This window comes from Thalassophryne amazonica, chromosome 6 (assembly GCF_902500255.1).
Source record: "Thalassophryne amazonica chromosome 6, fThaAma1.1, whole genome shotgun sequence".
Classification (NCBI taxonomy): Eukaryota; Metazoa; Chordata; class Actinopteri; order Batrachoidiformes; family Batrachoididae; genus Thalassophryne; species Thalassophryne amazonica.
In genome coordinates, this window is record NC_047108.1 from 60,650,005 (window position 1) to 60,677,621 (window position 27,617).

The 27,617-nt window shown below is 40.6% G+C and overlaps 1 protein-coding gene across 2 annotated transcripts in view; it reads left to right on the plus strand.

Annotated features, from left to right (window-relative positions):
* Positions 1-8,960: 8,960 nt before the first annotated feature.
* Positions 8,961-27,617, plus strand: part of ahcyl1 (adenosylhomocysteinase-like 1) — a 136,572-nt gene continuing 117,915 nt past the window's right edge. The window contains exon 1 of one of the 2 annotated variants that reach the window (XM_034172267.1): positions 8,961-9,316. In XM_034172267.1, coding sequence (XP_034028158.1) covers positions 9,137-9,316 — 180 coding nt within the window. In that variant the 5' untranslated portion in view covers positions 8,961-9,136. The remainder of the gene's footprint in view (positions 9,317-27,617) is intronic. The other variant, XM_034172265.1, reaches the window with a different exon arrangement.

Below are 27,617 nucleotides of genomic sequence, written 5' to 3' on the forward strand. Positions count from 1 at the left end.
CTGAAATCAGTTTAAGCATGTGAAGACTTTGGTCTTAAGGAATTTAGAACCACCAACAACAGTCATTTATTTTGATCACTATTATCTTTATGCGACTTTGCACAGTCATTTAATATCCATGTACAATGTGTTACTGAAAATATGAATGTTTACATTATCAGATATACACCTTATGAAGTGTTTCATATAATTATTCCATAAAGAAATAAATGACTCATTTTATCACACTGGTAAATTATGAACATGTTGACTGCTGCTGGAGTTTAACTAGAAGTAAATGTGACCACATCACATCTGTATTGTTTTACCTTCATTCACTTACTGTGAGGGTGAGAAAATATTTCTTGGTCCTGCTGTTGATTTGGCATTCAGCATATTCAGCTTGTGGATTGTCTTGTCTTGGAAAAGTTATCAAGATTTAATGTTCCACCTTGTACCGTGCAGTCTGATGCACATTTGTGTTGTGTTCCTTCAGCTATGAAGAAGTGGACAGGATGTCAAGCTTTTTCTTATCTCAGTCCAGGGCAGTCTACCTGGAATCATCAATTCTGTGACCACACACTTATCACAGCTGTACCGTATGTTTGTGTCTATCAATTAATCTAATTCAAATCCCTTTATTGCCATGAAAAAGACATTTTGTCATAGAGATTATAAAAATGCATAACATTCATTACATACGTTTATCTTGCATAGTTTCCATAGGTTACGTTTGCTATAGAGATAATTTGGTAGGTATACACTCACACAAACACACACACACACTGTTGGTATGATCTCACATTCAGGTTCCTCAGTGGAAAAAGGCCACAGAGTTGTTGGTAGTTGGCTACTTTACATGATAGGTCATGGGTTGTCTATCTTGGTGGTGGTTGGCTCAATTATGAAGTTTCCTCATTATATGCCCTTTGAGTTGGGTGAGCTACAAGATGATAGTTTTTATTGAGTTACTGTGTGGACAAAATGGAAGAGATGGTCTCATCAATCTACAGTCAGGCTTAAGGATGTTGAATAAACACCATTTTTGTAAGTTTACCTTTGTACACCACTACACTGATGTTGATATGAAACAATGAAGATGTGCTTGTAGCCTAGACTTTTAGCTTTAATTCCAGGGGTTTAACATTTCAGGATTATGTTCATTTTTATATTCAGTGCTCGTTTCCACACCCCATTAGTCAATCAATCAATCAATTTTTTTATATAGCGCCAAATCACAACAAACAGTTGCCCCAAGGCGCTTTATATTGTAAGGCAAGGCCATACAATAATTATGTAAAACCCCAACGGTCAAAACGACCCCCTGTGAGCAAGCACTTGGCTACAGTGGGAAGGAAAAACTCCCTTTTAACAGGAAGAAACCTCCAGCAGAACCAGGCTCAGGGAGGGGCAGTCTTCTGCTGGGACTGGTTGGGGCTGAGGGAGAGAACCAGGAAAAAGACATGCTGTGGAGGGGAGCAGAGATCGATCACTAATGATTAAATGCAGAGTGGTGCATACAGAGCAAAAAGAGAAAGAAACAGTGCATCATGGGAACCCCCCAGCAGTCTACGTCTATAGCAGCATAACTAAGGGATGGTTCAGGGTCACCTGATCCAGCCCTAACTATAAGCTTTAGCAAAAAGGAAAGTTTTAAGCCTAATCTTAAAAGTAGAGAGGGTGTCTGTCTCCCTGATCTGAATTGGGAGCTGGTTCCACAGGAGAGGAGCCTGAAAGCTGAAGGCTCTGCCTCCCATTCTACTCTTACAAACCCTAGGAACTACAAGTAAGCCTGCAGTCTGAGAGCGAAGCGCTCTATTGGGGTGATATGGTACTACGAGGTCCCTAAGATAAGATGGGACCTGATTATTCAAAACCTTATAAGTAAGAAGAAGAATTTTAAATTCTATTCTAGAATTAACAGGAAGCCAATGAAGAGAGGCCAATATGGGTGAGATATGCTCTCTCCTTCTAGTCCCCGTCAGTACTCTAGCTGCAGCATTTTGAATTAACTGAAGGCTTTTTAGGGAACTTTTAGGACAACCTGATAATAATGAATTACAATAGTCCAGCCTAGAGGAAATAAATGCATGAATTAGTTTTTCAGCATCACTCTGAGACAAGACCTTTCTGATTTTAGAGATATTGCGTAAATGCAAAAAAGCAGTCCTACATATTTGTTTAATATGCGCTTTGAATGACATATCCTGATCAAAAATGACTCCAAGATTTCTCACAGTATTACTAGAGGTCAGGGTAATGCCATCCAGAGTAAGGATCTGGTTAGACACCATGTTTCTAAGATTTGTGGGGCCAAGTACAATAACTTCAGTTTTATCTGAGTTTAAAAGCAGGAAATTAGAGGTCATCCATGTCTTTATGTCTGTAAGACAATCCTGCAGTTTAGCTAATTGGTGTGTGTCCTCTGGCTTCATGGATAGATAAAGCTGGGTATCATCTGCGTAACAATGAAAATTTAAGCAATACCGTCTAATAATACTGCCTAAGGGAAGCATATATAAAGTGAATAAAATTGGTCCTAGCACAGAACCTTGTGGAACTCCATAATTAACTTTAGTCTGTGAAGAAGATTCCCCATTTACATGAACACATTGTAATCTATTAGACAAATATGATTCAAACCACCGCAGCGCAGTCCCTTTAATACCTATGGCATGCTCTAATCTCTGTAATAAAATTTTATGGTCAACAGTATCAAAAGCAGCACTGAGGTCTAACAGAACAAGCACAGAGATGAGTCCACTGTCCGAGGCCATAAGAAGATCATTTGTAACCTTCACTAATGCTGTTTCTGTACTATGATGAATTCTAAAACCTGACTGAAACTCTTCAAATAGACCATTCCTCTGCAGATGATCAGTTAGCTGTTTTACAACTACCCTTTCAAGAATTTTTGAGAAAAAAGGAAGGTTGGAGATTGGCCTATAATTAGCTAAGATAGCTGGGTCAAGTGATGGCTTTTTAAGTAATGGTTTAATTACTGCCACCTTAAAAGCCTGTGGTACATAGCCAACTAACAAAGATAGATTGATCATATCCAAGATCGAAGCATTAAACAATGGTAGGGCTTCCTTGAGCAGCCTGGTAGGAATGGGGTCTAATAAACATGTTGATGGTTTGGATGAAGTAACTAATGAAAATAACTCAGACAGAACAATCGGAGAGAAAGAGTCTAACCAAATACCGGCATCACTGAAAGCAGCCAAAGATAACGATACGTCTTTGGGATGGTTATGAGTAATTTTTTCTCTAATAGTTAAAATTTTGTTAGCAAAGAAAGTCATGAAGTCATTACTAGTTAAAGTTAATGGAATACTCAGCTCAATAGAGCTCTGACTCTTTGTCAGCCTGGCTACAGTGCTGAAAAGAAACCTGGGGTTGTTCTTATTTTCTTCAATTAGTGATGAGTAGAAAGATGTCCTAGCTTTACGGAGGGCTTTTTTATAGAGCAACAGACTCTTTTTCCAGGCTAAGTGAAGATCTTCTAAATTAGTGAGACGCCATTTCCTCTCCAACTTACGGGTTATCTGCTTTAAGCTACGAGTTTGTGAGTTATACCACGGAGTCAGACACTTCTGATTTAATCAATCAATCAATCAATCAACTTTTTTCTTATATAGCGCCAAATCACAACAAACAGTTGCCCCAAGGCGCAAAGCTCTCTTTTTCAGAGGAGCTACAGCATCCAAAGTTGTCTTCAATGAGGATGTAAAACTATTGACGAGATACTCTATCTCCCTTACAGAGTTTAGGTAGCTACTCTGCACTGTGTTGTTATATGGCATTAGAGAACATAAAGAAGGAATCATATCCTTAAACCTAGTTACAGCGCTTTCTGAAAGACTTCTAGTGTAATGAAACTTATTCCCTACTGCTGGGTAGTCCATCAGAGTAAATGTAAATGTTATTAAGAAATGATCAGACAAAAGGGAGTTTTCAGGGAATACTGTTAAGTCTTCTATTTCCATACCATAAGTCAGAACAAGATCTAAGATATGATTAAAGTGGTGGATGGACTCATTTACTTTTTGAGCAAAGCCAATAGAGTCTAATAATAGATTAAATGCAGTGTTGAGGCTGTCATTCTCTAAGTCAGACAAAAGGTCTGAAAATTCACAGAGAAACTCACAGTAACGACCAGGTGGACGATAGATAATAACAAATAAAACTGGTTTTTGGGACTTCCAATTTGGATGGACAAGACTAAGAGACAAGCTTTCAAATGAATTAAAGCTCTGTCTGGGTTTTTGATTAATTAATAAGCTGGAATGGAAGATTGCTGCTAATCCTCCGCCCCGGCCCGTGCTACGAGCATTCTGACAGTTAGTGTGACTCGGGGGTGTTGACTCATTTAAACTAACATATTCATCCTGCTGTAACCAGGTTTCTGTTAGGCAGAATAAATCAATATGTTGATCAATTATTATATCATTTACCAACAGGGACTTAGAAGAGAGAGACCTCATGTTTAATAGACCATATTTAACTGTTTTAGTCTGTGGTGCAGTTGAAGGTGCTATATTATTTTTTCTTTTTGAATTTTTATGCTTAAATAGATTTTTACTGGTTATTGGTGGTCTGGGAGCAGGCACCGTCTCTACGGGGATGGGGTAATGAGGGGATGGCAGGGGGAGAGAAGCTGCAGAGAGGTGTGTAAGACTACAACTCTGCTTCCTGGTCCCAACCCTGGATAGTCACGGTTTGGAGGATTTAAGAAAATTGGCCAGATTTCTAGAAATGAGAGCTGCTCCATCCAAAGTGGGATGGATGCCGTCTCTCCTAACAAGACCAGGTTTTCCCCAGAAGCTTTGCCAATTATCTATGAAGCCCACCTCATTTTTTGGACACCACTCAGACAGCCAGCAATTCAAGAACATGCGGCTAAACATGTCACTCCCGGTCTGATTGGGGAGGGGCCCAGAGAAAACTACAGAGTCCGACATTGTTTTTGCAAAGTTACACGCCGATTTAATGTTAATTTTAGTGACCTCCGATTGGCGTAACCGGGTGTCATTACTGCCGACGTGAATTACAATCTTACCAAATTTACGCTTAGCCTTAGCCAGCAGTTTCAAATTTCCTTCAATGTCGCCTGCTCTGGCCCCCGGAAGACAATTGACTATGGTTGCTGGTGTCGCTAACTTCACATTTCTCAAAACAGAGTCGCCAATAACCAGAGTTTGATCCTCGGCGGGTGTGTCGTCGAGTGGGGAAAAACGGTTAGAAATGTGAACGGGTTGGCGGTGTACACGGGGCTTCTGTTTAGGGCTACGCTTCCTCCTCACAGTCACCCAGTCAGCCTGCTTTCCCGGCTGCCAGGGGGGAACTAACGGCGGCTAAGCTACCTTGGTCCGCACCGACTACAGGGGCCTGGCTAGCTGTAGAATTTTCCACGGAGCGGAGTCTCCAATTCGCCCAGCCTGGCCTCCAAAGCTACGAATAAGCTACACTTATTACAAGTACCGTTACTGCTAAAGGAGGCCGAGGAATAACTAAACATTTCACACCCAGAGCAGAAAAGTGCGGGAGAGACAGGAGAAGCCGCCATGCTAAATCGGCTAAGAGCTAGTAGCTACGCTAAGCTAGCGGATTCCTAAAAACACGCAAAGTGAATAATGTGTAAATAATTTAGAGGTGATTCAGCAGAAGGAGTGCTTTAGTTAAGGCACGTAAAGATTACACTGGGAAACAAATCGTAATCTAGATAACTAGATCAATCTAACTGCGCAGATTAAACAGCTAACAGATACAGAAAAACACCGCTGTGCTCCGGAACAGGAAGTGATACAATACCGCAGTGAGAGCCAACCACCAGTAGAGGCAAGCAAAGATGCTCCAATGAATTGTATGAAATAGTAATTGGACAAGCTAAATAGACAGATGGCTCACAGCTAGAAGGTGCCAGTTTTGCTTTCCACCTGGTTCTTTCTGTGTGGAGTTTGCATGTTCTCTCGGCATTCCCTCCTGGTGCTATGCCTTTCTCCCACTTCCAAAGACATGCAGGTTTAGTGAAATGGAAATGCTAAACTGACCGTAGGTGTGAGTGACAGTGTGAATGTATTTGTCTGTGTTTATGTATCAGCCCTGTGACAGACTGGTGGCTGGTCCAGGGTGTACCTCACCTCATGCCCAGTGATTGTTGCACTAGCCTCCCTGCACCCCAACCTCACCCTGTGACCCTTAACTGATGAATAAAGAAATACAAACACTATGGCATTGAACCATTGCATTGAGGCCTAGTATGTAAACGTTCCTGTGTAACTGGAGTTTGACAAGAATAGTTTTGCACAGAAGTACTTACTCAGATGACATGATATTGACCACACAGTTATAGTTGTGATACGTACACTGTAACAAGAAAAAATAGAGTGTTAAGGCCCTGTGGGTTACCAGCTCAGTTAAAGCCCAAGGCAAAAATGGCCATTTTCAGTATAAAATGGTCACCATTTCCAACCGAACGAATCAACACAAATAATTTTGGGATGGGAACAATGTCAATGACCAATATTGTGTCCTTGTTAAATTGAAAGAAAAGTTATCGGACAGTTTTTGGGAAAATTTGTTCCAAATACCCAAATTGGCTGTTTTCAACATAAAAATGGCCACCATTTCCAAACGAACAAATCTACAAATAGGATTTTTAGATGGGAACAATGTCAATGACCCATATTACGCACTTGCCAAATTAGGAAAAAAGTTATCAGACAGTTTTTGAGATTTCACAATAAATGGATGCTGATGACTGCAACACTGCACCATGACATGGGATTAGTGGCCGATAGGCAACAACAAAATAATATGGCCTTTCAGAAAAAAGATGAAACATGTCTTTGGCTCCTGCAATGTCTGACCAAAATTCAATGCACACTCAGCACTGGGAAGCCGACATCTCCTAATCTCCTACATGTTCTATCGTAAATCTATCTTGAGTAGCTTCTCAAAAAATTACGACGGCGTTTTAGGGCCACATTGAATTTTTTTTTTTTTTTTTTTAGGCTTCGAGAATAAAGTCGTAATATTCCGAGAATAAATTTGTAATATTACAAGAATAAAGTTGTAATTTTAAGACTTCAAGAATAAAGTCGTAATTTTACGAGAAAAAAAGTCGTAATTGTATGAGAATAAAGTCGTAATTGTATGAGAATAAAGTCATAATATTACGAGAATAAAGTCATAATATAACATTTCGACTTTTTCTTGTAATATTATGACTTTTTTCTTGTAATATTACGACTTTATTCTTGTAATATTACTTTTTTTTCTCGTAATATTCCGACTTTATTCTCTTAATATTCCGACTTTTTTCTCATAATATTACGACTTTATTCTCTAAGTCCAAAAAAAAAAGAAGAAATTCAATGTGGCCCTAAAACTCCGTTGTAAAAAATTGAGTGACTGTGCTTGAAGGAGATGTGCGGGAAGCCACCAAGACCCCCCAGACAACTCTGAAGGAGTAATAGGCTTCTGTGGCTGTGACTGGAGAAACTGAGGACAGTGCAACTTTTGTCTGTTATATTACCGGTTATGCTGTACACCAGTGTTTTTCAACCTTTTTTGAGTCGCGGCACCCTTTTTATATTTACAAAATCCTGCGGCACACCACCAACTAAAATAATATTATAATGCTATTACCTCTGGTTTTGCGCAAAACCCAATTATCGCAATAGAAAATCGATACAGAAAACATCGCATTTCGAAAATCCTCAAGCATTTTGCGCTCTGATCTCAAGTAGGGCTGTCACGATTAGAAATTTCTGGAGACGATTGTCAGACAAATAATTGCGATTGACGAATATATTGTCTATTTTTTTTTCTTTTTTCCCTTCTTTATATTCTACTATTGTAGTATAATTACACAACTCTGGAAGAACGTTTGGCTTCTGTAAGTGGAGAAACTGGGAATGGTGCAACATTTTTATTTTTATCTTCATTTTACATACAGTCCCAACTTTTTCTGATTTGTGGTTGTTTCTGTTGCATTTCTGAAATTGTTTCTCCTCATCAGTCACGTTTTGTGCTTAAACACTACATTAAGCTCAAGACTGAACAAATAAATACCTTTGGAAAATAACAGCTGTTAAAGTTCAGAGTTCTCACCTGCTTTTTGTGATCTGTGCGTCTGAACATTTTTTTTTGTGTATCTCAGTTCATTCATATATTCTCATTTTTTAAATATGTTTTTAAAGATATTTGACCGTTTATTTCATCTCATGATCTCATAAATTCAGCATACGACGCGCACATGGTGTGAACAGGACGGTAACGGCAGAATCACACCTTTAGAGAAAGTTCAGAGAGAAGTAAAAGCTTCACGTTTTCGTTTTGTTAACATGTTCACTCCATTTAAAATCCTCTCTCTGCTCCGCGCTCGCTGCGCACTGAACGTGTCGCGCCTCCATTCAGGAATCTCCCTCACCCACCCCCTCCCCTCCCCTCCCTCACCCACCCCCTCCCTCGCAGTCTGCAGCCTGTTAACTCCGCGCGCGTGCACACACAGGCACAGACACACACACCGACAGCTCCGCATTTTAGACGGCTTTTGAAGGAGACGGCACTGTTTTAATCGGCCGTCAGCCTCCTTGTTATTGTCCCGCCTTAAGACGAGAGCGAGGCTGCAGCACAATGACGTCAGATTCTGAGTCGTTTTATGCTTTGTGGATAAAATAAATAATTCACGGTAATCGCGAATATGAAAAATAATCACGAATATGAAAAATACCCACGGCACCCCTGACGATCGATCACAGCACCCTAGGGTGCCGCGGCACCCCGGTTGAGAATCACTGCTGTACACTACTACAGTAAGGTGACATTTCCCCCCCATAATGTCACAGAATGTGTTGGGTCACTGAATGGTGTGTAACACCTACGTTGAGCGGGTAGGCCCCGCCCACACTGCTGCTCAGGTGGCGGCTCCCCCTCCCCCGCCGGTGATGATGCTGCTGTCTGTGGATGAGAGCCAGAACCAGCCGACCGAAAGAAACGAGCTTACGGTCTTTTAGAAAGTAGTGCCAGCCATAAAAACGGAGCATTTCTTCCTAACATCCAGCGAAGCGCGTTGGCAGCGAAAGACGAGGTTCATCTCAACTCAGCTCGGCCGTTTCCCAGCAAAAAAACAACCTACCGCCTGAATGAAATGAGCGACTCGGCTCTGGACGGAAAACAAGCCACCAAATATGTCAAAGAGACGGAGAATGTGGCGGAGAAATACTCAGCGATGACCGTGAGCAAAAACAGCAGCGACGTGAACATGAACGTGGGAGAAATGTCTTCGGCAGCCTTCACTGCGGTCCACTCTCTGAAATCCGTCAAGAAGGTAAGAAACGAGCCGCAGACACACACCCACACTCACATTTGACTGCGGCACAGCGGCCTCAGTGCACACAGCACAGTGTGACAAGGTCCACGGAGAACTGATGCTGCAGTGCATCACTGAAGAAAAGTTACACCGCTGCTTCTTTATCCCATGTTCTGTGGTATCAAGTTTCTCATCCTTATGTCCAGAGCTGACATCAGTCTGTCTGTATATTAGTAGGGGAAACTGGGGCACGGTGAATCAGTAGCTATAGCTGCAAAACTAAATATATATTTGCAGCAGTTATATGCCATATTTTTATTCTTAAAGACATCCCCCTTATGAATTAGTGTTTTGTTTTTGGCTACACTAAGGGTAAAACTAAGTGGGATGTGGAGTCAGTTTTTTCCTGTCAAAAGTAAATTTTGTGGATGTCAGTGTCTTTGTATTTATTTCTCACAACAGAGGAAAGGTGGCCCCAAAAAATTGTTATTAGTTAGTAGACTACCCGTCTAACTGATGGGCATGTGTTATGTCATTTATTTCTCACAACAGAGGAAAGGTGGCCCCAAAAAATTGTTATTAGTTAGTAGACTACCCGTCTAACTGATGGGCATGTGTTATGTCTTCTCCAGACTATCAGCTATTTGATAACGGAGTGGCTATACGCCCAACTGTAAATTTGCAAGCATATACGCCCAACCACAACCAACCCTTGAGCGCGCTTGTAAGATCACTTCCGGTTTCAACGCAGGAGGGAAAAAAGGCGGATATTTTCTCACCGGCTGCAGGAGGGTTCGCAGCCCACAGAGGAGCTGTGATCTAAAGTGGTTCTGTTTGGCTCATCACACCCAGGGAACTGTGTCAAACTAACACCATCTTACAGCCAACAAGCAGCATTTTGTTCAAAAACTGTTTTGTCATTAACAGGCTTCCATTCAAAATGCTTATGAAGTTTGTCTGTTTTCATCCATTGCGGTGTTTTCACAGTAATTAAAGACAGCGCCATTAAATGTGTCAAACATACACCGCAATAGAGCCTTAAAAAGTGGTGTAAAAAATGTAGTTTAGACGCACAAAACATGTAAAATACACGATCACGGTTGGGCAAATAAGATAAGACATTATATTTATCTGCTCAACAGTTGGGCTTATAGCTTTTGCCATTTGAAAAAGCCTCGTTCATATGGCAGGATTTTAAAATTATCTGTTGGTTTCCAAAAACTGAGAAGACCACACACATGGAGATAAGAAAATCATAGATCTAACAGGTTTGGTCCTACAGTGTGTGGTGTTGAGCCACACGGTAAGGACAACAACACCACACATGAGCAGATTTCACACACGAACATTCCCAGGTCAGACAGGAAATCTCGCAAAATCTCTCGAGATTAAACGTGACTTCAGAGTAAACAGCCGGTGATAGTTTGTGGACTATTTAAAACAGAGGGAAAAAAAATGACACAAAAAGAAAAGGCGTTCTTTAAAGGAGTGGAGACAGTGTGACCACCGGACTTTCTGGTAAGTCAGAACAGCTGTTTTGATTTTATTGTCCGCTCCATACGTCTGTCACCTCCCTTTCTGATTGGCTGCACGTCACATTCAGCAGCACATTCATGCTCGTTTGTGTTCGGAGGACACAACACACGCTGTGATATTGAGCCAAGACAATCCAACATGTTGAATATCCCCGATTTGTGATTTGAGCACCCCTAACATCGTTGCAAGCAGATCAGAGCGCTCAACACACCACACACGGCAGGAATATCTGATAAGATTATCTTTGGCATCATCACGATCATTGGGGCGTCCTTAAGATTGTCGGAAGGGGAAGATCGGGTCCGATAGCGACCTAATTATCTTGTTGTGTGAACCAGGCTTAACATAACTCGTGTATCATATGAATCAGTCTAGACAGTGATTTACTAAGCCCCAGTATCAAGTGGATGACAAATATTACTTGTGGAAGCTTATACTTTTTTTTTTCCCATGAATTATCCTCGGAGGATGTTCATTCAGCAACCATAGTCAATTGTCTTCCGGGGGCCAGAGCAGGCGACATTGAAGGAAATTTGAAACTGCTGGCTAAGGCTAAGCGTAAATTTGGTAAGATTGTAATTCACATTGGCAGTAATGACACCCGGTTATGCCAATCGGAGGTCACTAAAATTAACATTAAATCGGTGTGTAACTTTGCAAAAACAATGTCGGACTCTGTAGTTTTCTCTGGGCCCCTCCCCAATCGGACCGGGAGTGACAGTTTAGCCGCATGTTCTCCTTGAATTGCTGGCTGTCTGAGTGGTGTCCAAAAAATGAGGTGGGCTTCATAGATAATTGGCAAAGCTTCTGGGGAAAACCTGGTCTTGTTAGGAGAGACGGCATCCATCCCACTTTGGATGGAGCAGCTGTCATTTCTAGAAATCTGGCCAATTTTCTTAAATCCTCCAAACCGTGACTATCCAGGATTGGGACCAGGAAGCAGAGTTGTAGTCTTACACACCTCTCTGCAGCTTCTCTCCCCCTGCCATCCCCTCATTACCCCATCCCCGTAGAGACGGTGTCTGCTCCCAGACCACCATTAACCAGCAAAAATCTATTTAAGCATAAAAATTCAAAAAGAAAAAATAATATAGCACCTTCAACTGCACCACAGACTAAAACAGTTAAATGTGGTCTATTAAACATTAGGTCTCTCTCTTCTAAGTCCCTGTTGGTAAATGATATAATAATTGATCAACATATTGATTTATTCTGCCTTACGGAAACCTGGTTACAGCAGGATGAATATGTTAGTTTAAATGAGTCAACACCCCCGAGTCACACTAACTGTCAGAATGCTCGTAGCACGGGCCGGGGAGGAGGATTAGCAGCAATCTTCCATTCCAGCTTATTAATTAATCAAAAACCCACACAGAGCTTTAATTCATTTGAAAGCTTGACTCTTAGTCTTGTCCATCCAAATTGGAAGTCCCAAAAACCAGTTTTATTTGTTATTATCTATCGTCCACCTGTAGTTACTGTGAGTTTCTCTGTGAATTTTCAGACCTTTTGTCTGACTTAGTGCTTAGCTCAGATAAGATAATTATAGTGGGCGATTTTAACATCCACACAGATGCTGAGAATGACAGCCTCAGCACTGCATTTAATCTATTATTAGACTCTATTGGCTTTGCTCAAAATGTAAATGAGTCCACCCACCACTTTAATCATATCTTAGATCTTGTTCTGACTTATGGTATGGAAATAGAAGACTTAACAGTATTCCCTGAAAACTCCCTTCTGTCTGATCATTTCTTAATAACATTTACATTTACTCTGATGGACTACCCAGCAGTGGGGAATAAGTTTCATTACACTAGAAGTCTTTCAGAAAGCGCTGTAACTAGGTTTAAGGATATGATTCCTTCTTTATGTTCTCTAATGCCATATACCAACACAGTGCAGAGTAGCTACCTAAACTCTGTAAGTGAGATAGAGTATCTCGTCAATAGTTTTACATCCTCATTGAAGACAACTTTGGATGCTCTGAAAAAGAGAGCTTTAAATCAGAAGTGCCTGACTCCGTGGTATAACTCACAAACTCGTAGCTTAAAGCAGATAACCCGTAAGTTGGAGAGGAAATGGCGTCTCACTAATTTAGAAGATCTTCACTTAGCCTGGAAAAAGAGTCTGTTGCTCTATAAAAAAGCCCTCCGTAAAGCTAGGACATCTTTCTACTCATCACTAATTGAAGAAAATAAGAACAACCCCAGGTTTCTTTTCAGCACTGTAGCCAGGCTTTACAAAGAGTCAGAGCTCTATTGAGCTGAGTATTCCATTAACTTTAACTAGTAATGACTTCATGACTTTCTTTGCTAACAAAATTTTAACTATTAGAGAAAAAATTACTCATAACCATCCCAAAGACGTATCGTTATCTTTGGCTGCTTTCAGTGATGCCGGTATTTGGTTAGACTCTTTCTTTCCGATTGTTCTGTCTGAGTTATTTTCATTAGTTACTTCATCCAAACCATCAACATGTTTATTAGACCCCATTCCTACCAGGCTGCTCAAGGAAGCCCTACCATTATTTAATGCTTCGATCTTAAATATGATCAATCTATCTTTGTTAGTTGGCTATGTACCACAGGCTTTTAAGGTGGCAGTAATTAAACCATTACTTAAAAAGCCATCACTTGACCCAGCTATCTTAGCTAATTATAGGCCAATCTCCAACCTTCCTTTTCTCTCAAAAATTCTTGAAAGGGTAGTTGTAAAACAGCTAACTGATCATCTGCAGAGGAATGGTCTATTTGAAGAGTTTCAGTCATGTTTTAGAATTCATCATAGTACAGAAACAGCATTAGTGAAGGTTACAAATGATCTTCTTATGGCCTCGGACAGTGGACTCATCTCTGTGCTTGTTCTGTTAGACCTCAGTGCTGCTTTTGATACTGTTGACCATAAAATTTTATTACAGAGATTAGAGCATGCCATAGGTATTAAAGGCACTGCGCTGCGGTGGTTTGAATCATATTTGTCTAATAGATTACAATTTGTTCATGTAAATGGGGAATCTTCTTCACAGACTAAAGTTAATTATGGAGTTCCACAAGGTTCTGTGCTAGGACCAATTTTATTCACTTTATACATGCTTCCCTTAGGCAGTATTATTAGACGGTATTGCTTAAATTTTCATTGTTACGCAGATGATACCCAGCTTTATCTATCCATGAAGCCAGAGGACACACACCAATTAGCTAAACTGCAGGATTGTCTTACAGACATAAAGACATGGATGACCTCTAATTTCCTGCTTTTAAACTCAGATAAAACTGAAGTTATTGTACTTGGCCCCACAAATCTTAGAAACATGGTGTCTAACCAGATCCTTACTCTGGATGGCATTACCCTGACCTCTAGTAACACTGTGAGAAATCTTGGAGTCATTTTTGATCAGGATATGTCATTCAAAGCGCATATTAAACAAATATGTAGGACTGCTTTTTTGCATTTACGCAATATCTCTAAAATTAGAAAGGTCTTGTCTCAGAGTGATGCTGAAAAACTAATTCATGCATTTATTTCCTCCAGGCTGGACTATTGTAATTCATTATTATCAGGTTGTCCTAAAAGTTCCCTAAAAAGCCTTCAGTTAATTCAAAATGCTGCAGCTAGAGTACTAACGGGGACTAGAAGGAGAGAGCATATCTCACCCATATTGGCCTCTCTTCATTGGCTTCCTGTTAATTCTAGAATAGAATTTAAAATTCTTCTTCTTACTTATAAGGTTTTGAATAATCAGGTCCCATCTTATCTTAGGGACCTCGTAGTACCATATCACCCCAATAGAGCGCTTCGCTCTCAGACTGCAGGCTTACTTGTAGTTCCTAGGGTTTGTAAGAGTAGAATGGGAGGCAGAGCCTTCAGCTTTCAGGCTCCTCTCCTGTGGAACCAGCTCCCAATTCAGATCAGGGAGACAGACACCCTCTCTACTTTTAAGATTAGGCTTAAAACTTTCCTTTTTGCTAAAGCTTATAGTTAGGGCTGGATCGGGTGACCCTGAACCATCCCTTAGTTATGCTGCTATAGATGTAGACTGCTGGGGGGTTCCCATGATGCACTGTTTCTTTCTCTTTTTGCTCTGTATGCACCACTCTGCTTTTAATCATTAGTGATCAATCTCTGCTCCCCTCCACAGCATGTCTTTTTCCTGGTTCTCTCCCTCAGCCCCAACCAGTCCCAGCAGAAGACTGCCCCTCCCTGAGCCTGGTTCTGCTGGAGGTTTCTTCCTGTTAAAAGGGAGTTTTTCCTTCCCACTGTAGCCAAGTGCTTGCTCACAGGGGGTCGTTTTGACCGTTGGGGTTTTACATAATTATTGTATGGCCTTGGGGCAACTGTTTGTTGTGATTTGGCGCTATATAAAAAAAAAAATTGAAAAATTGAATTGATTATTTGTAATTATTTCTGATTTGTGTAACTTGTGTAAACTGATGTCACGTTTGAACAGAAATTATTACAGTTGTATTTGTAATAGTTTCTAAAGGACTTAGTGACTTAGTGACACAGTGAATCAAAAATTTTAAAATCGATTTTAAACACCTGTAAATTACACTTGTATTACTATTGTAAATTACAATAAATAACACAGCCTTGTAAACAATAACTTGCTGTATTAAATCCACAATAGAATGACTTAAACCTGTGCATAGTGTGTTTATGCTGCTATAAAACAACATTTATGATCCACTGTGCCCCGGCTTCCCCTACCATAAAAAGCCTGTTGTCCTTACGTCTGAAGCCTCCTGACGTCATTAACCACTGTCCTGACATCATTAGGCACAAACGTCTATTTACTGGATGGGGTCACACCACACATTTAATGACACTTTGTATGTATGTTGATTGCATTTTGCAAATTTGAACCATTCCGGAATGGGACCTGGGTCATATTGGAATTGTCCTATTACACAAGACTCCCAGAAGTGTGCAAAACCATGGCCTGGAATTGGAAGTGTTGTTCAGATTTCCAAAGCTTTCTGTATTTTACAAAAAAATGTACTCTACCCCAGACCCTTATTGTGACACCCACCCTAACCATAAACCATAAAATAATTTGCAAAGATGCTCAGGAGGTGAGACAGATTCACAGCTTTGTTCTGACAGTGTAAGCACTTCCAGAAATGGAGGTCATATTTGAGAGTTAAATAAATATCAAATCTCACTTTGCACTGTTTCACAAACTGCTCAACACATGGTTCATGCAGTATACAAAGGTGGACAAAGCCTGAACATTTTGCGCTTCTGAAAATTATCTGTTTTGGAAGGTTACTGTACACTTCCAGTTTTGATACCTCAGTTGCCCTGCAAATTACTTTCTCTTAAATGGGTTTGGGTTTGAGTTAGGGTAGGAAAAGGGTTTGGGGTTAATTTGTCTGAAGATGGGGAAAAAAATCAGAAATTTAAACAGTGCTTCTGCATCCAGGCCATAGCTTTACATCCTTAGTCTTGCACAGCAGCAGAATTCCAATATGATGCGTGTCCATTTCCAGAATTTTCCTACCTTTGCACCAATTTTGTTTTCAGTTTTGGCTTCTCCCTTTTGCTAGGGTGTATTCACAGCAGATCTGATGTTGATTTGGGACAAGTTTGTGCTGGATGCCCTTCAGAAACTTCAGATGTATATGGAGAATGGGGCACAGGTGCTCTTGAATGAAGAACCTCTTCTGTAAGCGCAGCACACTAGCTGATTACAATACCATGTGCTTTTTACCACATGGGATATAAGCCCAATCTCTGTCATGGTTTTCAACATAATCAATAGCAAAGTATAACAAAATTCGATTTAGTTAAATGGAGAGTTGATTTTATTTGGTATTTCTGACATATACGGATATGTGATATGAGAATCTTCTGTCAGCGGTGAAGGATATGACAAGTTGTTTGGATATTAATCACAAGCGAATGTAAATGTTTTCTCATTAAAGATGAAAACAAAAATCATAGGCTCACAAAAACATGAAAAGCTAGTTTAGCTAGTCTGTTGTTCATCATGATGGAAGTCATGAGTAACGTTGCCTCCAGTGAGAGTGAGGAGGGCAAGAGTTACAGAATTATAGAAGTATTTAGTTACTAGGAAAAGTAACTATTGCATTACTTTAAAGAAATGTTCAAATATGTCAATGAATTTGGATCCTCCCCCTTACTGAACTTTAAATTCAACTGTATGTTCAGTTATTTATTATAAAACGTAATATTAAATATGTTCAGTGAATAAAATAGACACTTAATAGAATAAATTATTGACAGAAAACTGTACACTTATCTAGACTATTTTAATGTTGCTGTGGGACAATGTGAGACAAGACACCTATCAACTTTAATGTATTACAGCCCCTGGCAAAAATTATGGAATCACCGGCCTCGGAGGATGTTCATTCAGTTGTTTAATTTTGTAGAAAAAAAGCAGATCACAGACATGACACAAAACTAAAGTCATTTCAAATGGCAACTTTCTGGCTTTAAGAAACACTATAAGAAATCAGGAAAAAAAATTGTGGCAGTCAGTAACGATTACTTTTTTAGACCAAGCAGAGGGAAAAAATATGGAATCACTCAATTCTGAGGAAAAAATTATGGAATCATGAAAAACAAAAGAACGCTCCAACACATCACTAGTATTTTGTTGCACCACCTCTGGCTTTTATAACAGCTTGCAGTCTCTGAGGCATGGACTTAATGAGTGACAAACAGTACTCTTCATCAATCTGGCTCCAACTTTCTCTGATTGCTGTTGCCAGATCAGCTTTGCAGGTTGGAGCCTTGTCATGGACCATTTTCTTCAACTTCCACCAAAGATTTTCAATTGGATTGAGATCCGGACTATTTGCAGGCCATGACATTGACCCTATGTGTCTTTTTGCAAGGAATGTTTTCACAGTTTTTGCTCTATGGCAAGATGCATTATCATCTTGAAAAATGATTTCATCATCCCCAAACATCCTTTCAATTGATGGGATAAGAAAAGTGTCCAAAATATCAACATAAACTTGTGCATTTATTGATGATGTAATGACAGCCATCTCCCCAGTGCCTTAACCTGACATGCAGCCCCATATCATCAATGACTGTGGAAATTTACATGTTCTCTTCAGGCAGTCATCTTTATAAATCTCATTGGAAAGGCACCAAACAAAAGTTCCAGCATCATCACCTTGCCCAATGCAGATTCGAGATTCATCACTGAATATGACTTTCATCCAGTCATCCACAGTCCACGATTGCTTTTCCTTAGCTCATTGTAACCTTGTTTTTTTCTGTTTAGGTGTTAATGATGGCTTTCGTTTATGGCTGGGTATCGTTTAGGACAAGCCGATTCGATACGATTCTCGATACATAGCTCACGATTCGATACGATTCTCAATATAGTGCAGCTCGATTCGATTCGATATCGATATTTAAACTTTAAAATTTATGCTCAAAGCCATTCAATCAACAAAACCAACCAAATATATTTATGTTCAATTTATTGAACAGTGATACATTAACTAACAGTAATAATAACTGTAACTTTAATAGAAAAATAAAGTGCATTTGGTTTAATGCTTTTAACATATGAAACCAAAAAGGGCCCATTTTTAACATAGATAAAAAAAAAAATAAAGTGCATCTATAATGCTTTTAACCAAACATTGAAAACCATGAGTAGTGTCCACTCAGCTTATTAAAACTCCTGGCTGAAACATCAGTATTTTTTAACATAGATAAAAAAAAAAAAAAAAAATGCATCTATAATGCTTTTAACCAAACATTGAAAACCATGAGTAGTGTCCACACAGCTTATTAAAACTCCTGGCTGAAACATCAGTATTGAACATAAATAGAACACAATGTTAAAGAACTCCTGTCAGTAATGTGGACTTCACAAATGCCACTCTACTCCATTATATTTTTGTGTAGAAACAGTAGTTGGTCAACATGCTCTGGGTTAAGTGCACTTCTCTGTGCAGTGACTATATCTCCTGCAGTGGAAAATACTCGCTCTGAAGAGACACTAGTCCCTGGAATACACAGGTAGGTTTTTGCAAGACGTGACAAAAGTGGATACTCGGTCTGGTGCTCTTTCCACCAGCTGAGTGGATTGCCACCTACAAGGGACATGGGAGCAGTTTCTTTGTATCGAGTCATTTCCTCCTAAGCGCGATCCTGTGTGGTTCTATGTCTCGCTGCAGTACCTGTACTGTATGTTTGACCAAGAAGATCAGCCAGACTGCATGATGACCTTGCTCTCTTGGTGGGTGGACCAGTAGAGATGTCTTGCTTGTTGTCATCCTGCACTAGCACCTCATCGGGGTCTGCTGTCTCCGTTTCAGCCTGTTCCTATAGAAGTAAATCAGAAAGAGAAAAAGCAGGTTTAATATAACTTGTGTTTTGCCATTATTAAATTCACCATTCTAATTTAACATAATCTGCCAAATGTGTATTTTCCTCAACTTTAACATTATAAAAGTATCCATTATAAGCATTTTCTTTTAAACCTTAACATATGACGTATGTGACATACACAAAAAATATTTTTTATAAGTCAGTAACTTAGTGATAATTTAAAGAAAGATATTACCTGAAATGGTTGTTGGATCCCTCCTGCCTCTGCAATGACCCTCATGTAGATGTCCTGGTGTTCATCATCGGAGAGGAAGGGAAGTGCCTTGAATCTTGGATTCATAGCTGCACACACATATAAAGTCTCTTTCTGCTCGTCCTTGTATCTCTTGCTCAGGTCCTCACAAATGGCTGATTTTATTTCTTTCACTAATGCAGAATCAGATGGGTTTTCTTGAAGATCATGGAGGAGCTGAGCATGAAGTGGTGCCACAACTGATAAGGTTGGGATGTTTTCCTGAGACATCACAAGTGTAGCTACCTTCATGGGCTTCATGGCATCCACAATCTCCTCAGCAGATGTTATGTCTGACTCACTGAGAGTGCAGACTTCTTTTTCTGTCTTCCTTATTTCACCAGACAGTAGAGAGGCAGATATAGCGGGTTGCTGCTCAAGAAAACGTTGGAGCATATCATGAGTGCTATTCCACCTAGTTACGACATCAGTTAGCAGTTTATGTTCAGGCAACTGCAGTAGCTTTTGTTTTTGTCGCAGTACATGGCTCGCTGTAGCACTGCGCCTGAAGAAGCTGGTTATGCGCCTCACTCGACCCAACAAACAGGCAACATTAGGGAGCTTCAGTGCGCGTTATGATGCCAACTTGAGAGTATGGGCAAAACACTTGAAATGCAACATACCGGTTAGCTCAGCTGCGACGCTCATGTTAGCGGCGTTGTCTGTGACAATAGCCGGGTTTTTGGATGCTATGCTCCACTCATCCAGCGCCGTTTTCAGTAACTCCGCTATGTTGGTCCCCGTATGGCTCTCATGCATGGCTTGTGTTTGTAAAACGAACGCCATTAGCTCCCAGTCATCGGTAATGAAATGACAGGTGATCGTTACATATGACTGTGTGGCTCGAGATGTCCACCCGTCGCACGTAAGGGCAACTCTTGCAGCTGAAGTCAGTGAAGTTTTGACACGTTCTTTGACCTCTTCGTATTTCCTGGGCACAGCTATTTCAGTTATATAGCGACGGGTTGGGATAACTAACGTGGCTCCAGCGTATTTACCATGTAGCGAAAGCCTCTGTTTTCAACCACGCAGTAGGGACGCAAATCCAGGCTTGGTCTAAAAAAGTAACCGTTACTGACTGCCACAATTTTTTTTCCTGATTTTTTATAGTGTTTCTTAAAGCCAGAAAGTTGCCATTTGAAATGACTTTAGTTTTGTGTCATGTCTGTGATCTGCTTTTTTTTCTACAAAATTAAACAACTGAATGAACATCCTCTGAGGCCGGTGATTCCATAATTATTGCCAGGGGTTGTATTCAAGATATTATCATTACTATGTTTATGTAGTAGAACAATCAATCATAATAAATATTTTAAAACATTTGACATTTATTGCACCTCAACAGGCCATGACCCATCAAATAAATCTAAAATTAAATTCTGCCCGTTCACATGTACATTCTTGCCTTTTGTCTCAGTGAGAGGAAAGTAATGTCTCTAGTTCAAGTTTAAAAACATAAATGATGTGTGTGTGTGTGTGTCAGTGTCGTCCGTGTGTAAGTGAATGCCTTTGTATTTGTCCGTGAACTCCTGCCTACCTCTGCCTCTGGTTGGGTTACCATAACATTTTACTCTTCATTAGCCAGTCACCATCACTTATGTGGTTGTCGCCCCCTTCACCAAAAAACCCAAAACTTTGCAGTTCCACTGTGGCTGAGAGATGAAAATGGCTTCACTGAGCTTAATTATAGTAACACGCTGCAGTTTATTGTCAGTAACAATAACGGTGTTGTAAAGATGGAACAGTAATTAGTTGATTACCCATTACTGAAAAAATAACGCCGTTAATAACAGCGCTTATTTTAATTCCGTTATTACCATCAGTGGGCATGACTGCAAATGTGCTTTCCACACAGTTTTCAAGAATAACTTTTATTGAAGAGTTGGAGTTAATTGGCAAAGGAATGCTGTGATCAGTCAGAAAATCCCGACAGTGAAAAACAAGAGCTGAGTAAAGGGCAGGTTTATGACACAACTGTGTTACTGGATCAGTCAGTATAGTCAGAGGAAGGACTGCATTTCTGTAGCGCTTTTCCATCTAGCATATGTTCAAAGTGCTTTACAGTGATGCCTCACATTTACTTCCCCAAGCATTGCTGGTACCCTTTTTACATCTGAATGGACTGAGTCAATGCAGATTAAGTGTCTTGTCCAAGAACACAGACAGGTGGCATGAGCTGAATTCGAACCCAGGTCAACATATTGGCAGGCCAGCTCCTTATCTGCTGAACTACCTGCTCAGCATGAGTCTGTGCCGTCATGGTGTCCGGATAGGGATACGCACAGGGAGAGGTTGACCATACAGGCTTGGGTTTTCTACACAGGAAATCAGTCCTATAGGTGACATTGTTCAAGGGAGCTACAGAAAAGGAGCATTCCAGATAATCAAAGAGCGATCCAGCGCAAACGGATCCAGAAATGGCAGGCAACACTCAGGAGAAATGGGGAGGCAGCACGAGTCGGCAGCTGTGGAACAAACATGGGAAATAAAACGGAAATGCGTCCAGCTTACTGCTGAGGACCCAAATACAGCTCTTGCTTTGTGAGTGCAGAAATTGGATGGCCCTGAGAAGGGACCCCCTCACTCCATACTCCCGCAGCACCTCCCACAGCATCTCCAGTGGTACCCGAACATGTGCCTTCTCCAAGTCCACAAAACACATGTAGACTGGATGGGTATACTCCCAGGCCCCCACCAGGATCCTTGTGAGAATGAAGAGCTGGTCGGTTGTTCCACAGCCAGGGGGGAGCCCACATTGTTTCACTTCAATCTGAGGTTTGACTATCAGCCAAACCCTCCTTTCTAGCACCCTGGAGAAGACTTTACCAGGGAGGCTGAGTAGTGTGATACCCCTGTAATTAGCACACACTCTCTGGTCTGCTTTTTTAAATATGGGTACCACCACCCCAGTTTGCCACTCCTTTGGCACTGTCCCAGACCTCCACACAATGTTGAAGAGACGTCTCATCCAAGACAGCCTCTCCACACCCAGTTCCTCCCATTCCACCAAAATTGGCATCCTTTACTCCCTTACCCCAATGGCACAAAGCCAGGAGACGTTTCACACTGAAGGCTGGTGACCCATCTGCAATCCAGGTGGGGGGGCACCACACGGAGGACAAAAAGGACTAGGCTTAATCGGTTTCAGCTGTGAAATGTGGAACAGAGGATGGCCATGAATTGCGATCATGTGGGGCAGTGCCAGATGTAACGTGGTGGGACTAACAACCTTGGAGATGGGAAATAATAAAATGAGGGACCATGTTCTGACAAGGAATCCGCAAGGGCGTTTTGCTCATTGAATGCCAGACTCAATGCCCCACCATGTAGCAAGGGGTGACCAAAAGATACTTGTTGGCTGGTTGGTCATAAGCCAGTGAAGAGCGCAATAAGGCCACCTGGGCACCTCTGCCACATGAGGTGACAGTGACAAACAAAAGCATAGGCCAAGGGCACCGCCATCACATCCTCTAACGTGGTAAACAAAGGAGTCTGAAACCCACAGATCCAACAGAACACCAACAATCAGGTGGTAAAGGGTATTGACGTATGTGCATATTCTACTCAGACCAGGTTTTGGGCCCACAAAATGGGATACTTCGCCACCAAGCAGCAAAACACCATCTCCAACTCCTGATGATACTGCTTTGTTTGTCCATTGGACTGGGTGTGGTAGTTGGACAACAAGCTGAGAAAGAAGAAAATTTGTCTTCAGTGCTCTCTCAAAAATTGAACCCCCCTCCCCCCCAAAAAACAAAAATAAAAACAAATTGGGAGGCATGGTAGGACAGTATGTCAGGAGGTAGTCTGTTCTGAATCATGACCTCAGCTAATTGTTTGCCTTATGGCAATTTAGGAAGATGAGCAAAGTGCACCATCTTTGAAAATCGGTCAGCGATGATCAAAATGACTGTGTTCTCCATAAACAAACCCATTTCAAGCAACATGTAACACAGACGTATTTGAGAATGTATAAGGACAGTGTGACAGAGGTGGGATGCGCAGTTAGAATGAGAGATGCATTCAAGTTGGAGGTGGGATTGCACCAAGGATCAGAACTGAGCCCTTTCTTGTTTGCAATGGTACTGCTACTAATTCATCATCAAACCAGCATCCACGAACCATCCAGCAGGTGGCAGACATGTCTGTGGGATGTTACATAGGAAAAACAAAGTTGCTTTTAGGATTTAGCTGATTCATAAAAGTTAGCCAAATTTCATAGGGGTTATCCTCATTATTTTCCCTTTGAAAGTTGTCCATTTAAAACATAACATTCTTTGTTATTGAGTTATAATGTTAACAGTCTGTTGGGGACAGAGTCATTTGTCCCTCAGTGTATCCACACACTCACTGCATTTTTGAGAGTAGGTTTTTCCAGACGATCAGAAAAATTACCATCACATGACAGTCTCCAAGCAAACTGCCCTTTACTGAAGGACTGTTGCGTTTTAGTGTGCATCTGGCATTTTGTACACATCATGGAGCATTAACTGCCATCAGTAATATGGTTTGTAATTTGTGTGTTTTGCCTGTGTGTAGCTACTTTTGTGATTCAAACCTGATAAAGTTAAATTCCTTTTTCATAAGGTGGACACACAGGGGATGTAAAAAATATTCAAAACAATAAGAAAACGGTCTTTTTCCCAGCAGCAGGCCTTAGAGTATTTCATCCACTCCGCCGTCTGAAGGGGGTGTTTGTACTGTGAGTCGCCCCAGGGATCCAGATATAAAATGTATTGGATAGTAGGAATGTAACTGTGCTTATGAAAACACTGCAGTGTGTTCGGAGGAAATGTGAGAGCCCGATGTCATACTGAGACATCGGATTACAAGAAAAAATAAACAATGGTAAAACAAACACTTGACACATTAGGAAGAAACATTATAAAATGTAACCAATATGTAGATGTCTTATTGAAGTGAAGATTCTAATATTTGTGTTACTGAGTCATAGGATGACACTCTCCTCTGCTCTCCTTCAATCCATCCAGTATTTCCGTGATATACCTGCTAGGAACAGGATTCACTGGCCGTGAACCTATTCATGCATTATGATTGCAAACAACAGTGGCCTTAGTGACCATCAGGTCCCTGCGATTAGCAATAACGCTCCATAAATCACATGCAGACAAACAGTCTGCTTCACACGTGCCCACCTGGACAAGTCCAGACATGACCCACTGTGTGTCAGCATTCTTATTTAAGCTAATATATAAAAGCCTGACTGCAAATTCTAACATGGCCCAAAATAGGAGGTTCACTGATTCTCACTTGTATCTTTCAGAACAAAAAATTTCAGAACTGAATATGCAGTCGTTTTTGTGGTTTTAATGAAATTTTGTGACTCCACTGACTCACACATTCACTGACTCCATTAATCATATCCGTTTCCTCCTAATCACAAGGTAAAAATGAACCTTTATGGTCCCATCTCCTCACACTGCAGAGCTGATAGCTCAGTGAGATAAGGAGTTTGGGCGTCTTGGACAAGACACTTCATGTGCGTTGTCCCAGGGAAGGACTGGCATCCTGTTCGGTGTACTGATGGACTCTCATCTGCTTCATACTACAGTACCTGGGGATTAAAAACCAACACCAACAGAATTCAGGGACAGTATAGCACTTACTTACTTTCCTATTAATTAAAAACAAATTGCAGAATAGAATAGAGTAGCAATTTATTGTCATTGTATGGGGGGGTACCACGAAATTGGGGGTCCTCCCACAGAGCTTCTGTACACCACAAAAAAAACAAAACAAAAAACCAAGCTATCTTATACGCCACAAAAAATATAAATTTTCAGCTAGGGGGCCAGCTGGTTCTCAAGTCAAAAAATTTAGGAGCCAGTCAGAAGTTCAAGGAGCCATGAAGTGATGTTAAAAAAAATGTTTTCAGGGGTCTTCCTGGAGTTAAATGTCATTGAGGGAGTGGGGGGGGGGGGGGGGGTCTCATCCTCCCATGGTTCAATGTATTGTTTTTTTATTTATTTATTTACTTTTGGTCTAATGAAATTAAAATAATCTCATGAATAAACATGTTGCTGAGACTGAGAAATGGTACATTTAGTTAACTCAACAAGAAAAAGGGAAAGATTAATTCAGTTTGTTTGTTGTTTAATTTGTATTTTTGGCAAAGATGTGTCTGCCTTTCACTGCCCTCTGAGTGGAAATGGCCTTTGCGGTTTTCTGTGTTGAGCACAAAGTGTATTTTCGTTCTCACTAATTGGAGTTTAAAGTCTCAGTCAAGCTGAGGCGGTGATGTGGACCAACGTCAAAGTTGAACTTCTGTTTCAAGTCACACTGAATTAGAAGTTGACTAAACTACAAGAGAATGTTGACAGTAAACTCAGTAGCTTCTGTAGCATGAACACAAGTCTGTAGTCCGCCGTTGTTGTTATTATGTGACATCTTGCGGCTGGGGATAGTGATGCGTTCAGAAATCAAAAATTGAGAGATTCCGACCTCTAGCTCAGGGAAAAAATGCCTTGAATGTTAGGTTGGGCCGGAATTTTTGCTCAGAAAACTTGCAAGGAAATCAAGCAACCCAAAGTACCCGAGTTAACGTCACAGCCATGGCAGCCCCCTTTGCGACTGCTGAGACAGCAATGTTCCTAATGTTGAAAATGCATCTTTAAATTAATTTTTATCAAGACATTACTGCTCTGTATAATATATCCACATCCTATGTACACTTATTTAAGTTACCAGCACCACACAACAGCAAAAACATGTTTAACAGTTTCATTTAGCCCAAAAGATAATGTTAGCCTAGCTGTACTGTAGCATAGGTTAAGTAGTTGATTATTCAAATTACGGAGGTAATCTCATGAATACGCTTTTTCCAGAAGTAGGGTTTTTTCATGACTAGTCTTTCTAAATGTCCGAGGGTTCTGAATACAGCATAACACTGGGGTTAGAGGGGTGGGGCTATGATATCATCATTTCACAAAACTTGTGTGTTGGTTGTACACATGAAAATGCAATCCATTCTGGGACCCATTTTCAAAAAGTAGTGTTTTCGGGCTCCGAAAACAGCATTTCCACGTGGATGAAATGTCCTAGCAAACACAGATTTCAGTGAAAAGTCGCATAGTTGTGGTCTGGAGGAGGGATTACAATTCTGCTTGTTTTTTTGTTTGTTTGGTTGGTTTTTCTTCTTCGGCTCTGTGTAATCCGTCGTGCCTGCGTTGATCTGACAAAGTTCTCCATTTCCTTATTTCCTTATTTATTTATTTAAAAGGGACAGTGCATATTAATGAACATATAATATGTTAGATTTTAGCTGCAGGCTAATTTCCATCTGTAGTCCCTGACAGGCTGATGTAAAAGTTAAACGATTAACAGTAAAAACACACGGACGGCACAGGAATTTACACAACAGACTACCATACATAAGGATCACTACTACAGCAACAAGACACAAGACTAGGCAAGAGACAAGAAGAGGACAAAAAAAAAGAACAGAGGAGGACTGTGAAGAACAAGAAGGACAAGAAAGACAAGAGGGAACAAAGGAGGGCAGTGGCTTCAATTACAATACAATTTGAATAAATCAATTAATTTACAAATCTAATTTCACGCATTAGTATATTTTAAAAGCAACAACTTATAAAGTTCTGTGGTGCATTGTGCATTTCCCTAAAGTTCTTCTTAGTTTCTGGAATTGAATTCATGATGTTCACATTTTTTATTTAATCAGAGCCACTCCCTTAAGTGACGTTTGAAGGCTTTAAAGCTTGGGGCCTCCCTCACTGTCATTGGCAAAGTGTTCCATTGGACACTGCCTTTGTAGGACAGGACATTTTTGCAAAAGCTGTTTTTCCTCACAGATACCTCGTAGTCACCTCTACTCACAGCACTGGTGACCCTCCGACCAGTTGTTCTATATTTAATATAGTTTGTAAGAGGTGGAGGAGCCACCTCATGTAAGGGTTTGTGTATTAGACAAGCGTTTTTAAATCTTAGAAAATCTTTAATTAAGTAGGTTATACTTTAAGGATATGAGTATGGTCTTGACGTGGTCTGTCTTTAGTCTTCTCAGGATGTCGTCTTTTAGATAACACAAACTAATTGCAAGTGATATGCTAGAAAAGGACACAACACTTTAGAATAATTCAGCCTTAAGCAAGATAAAATGCACAGAATTTTTAAGTTTATTTAAGCCTT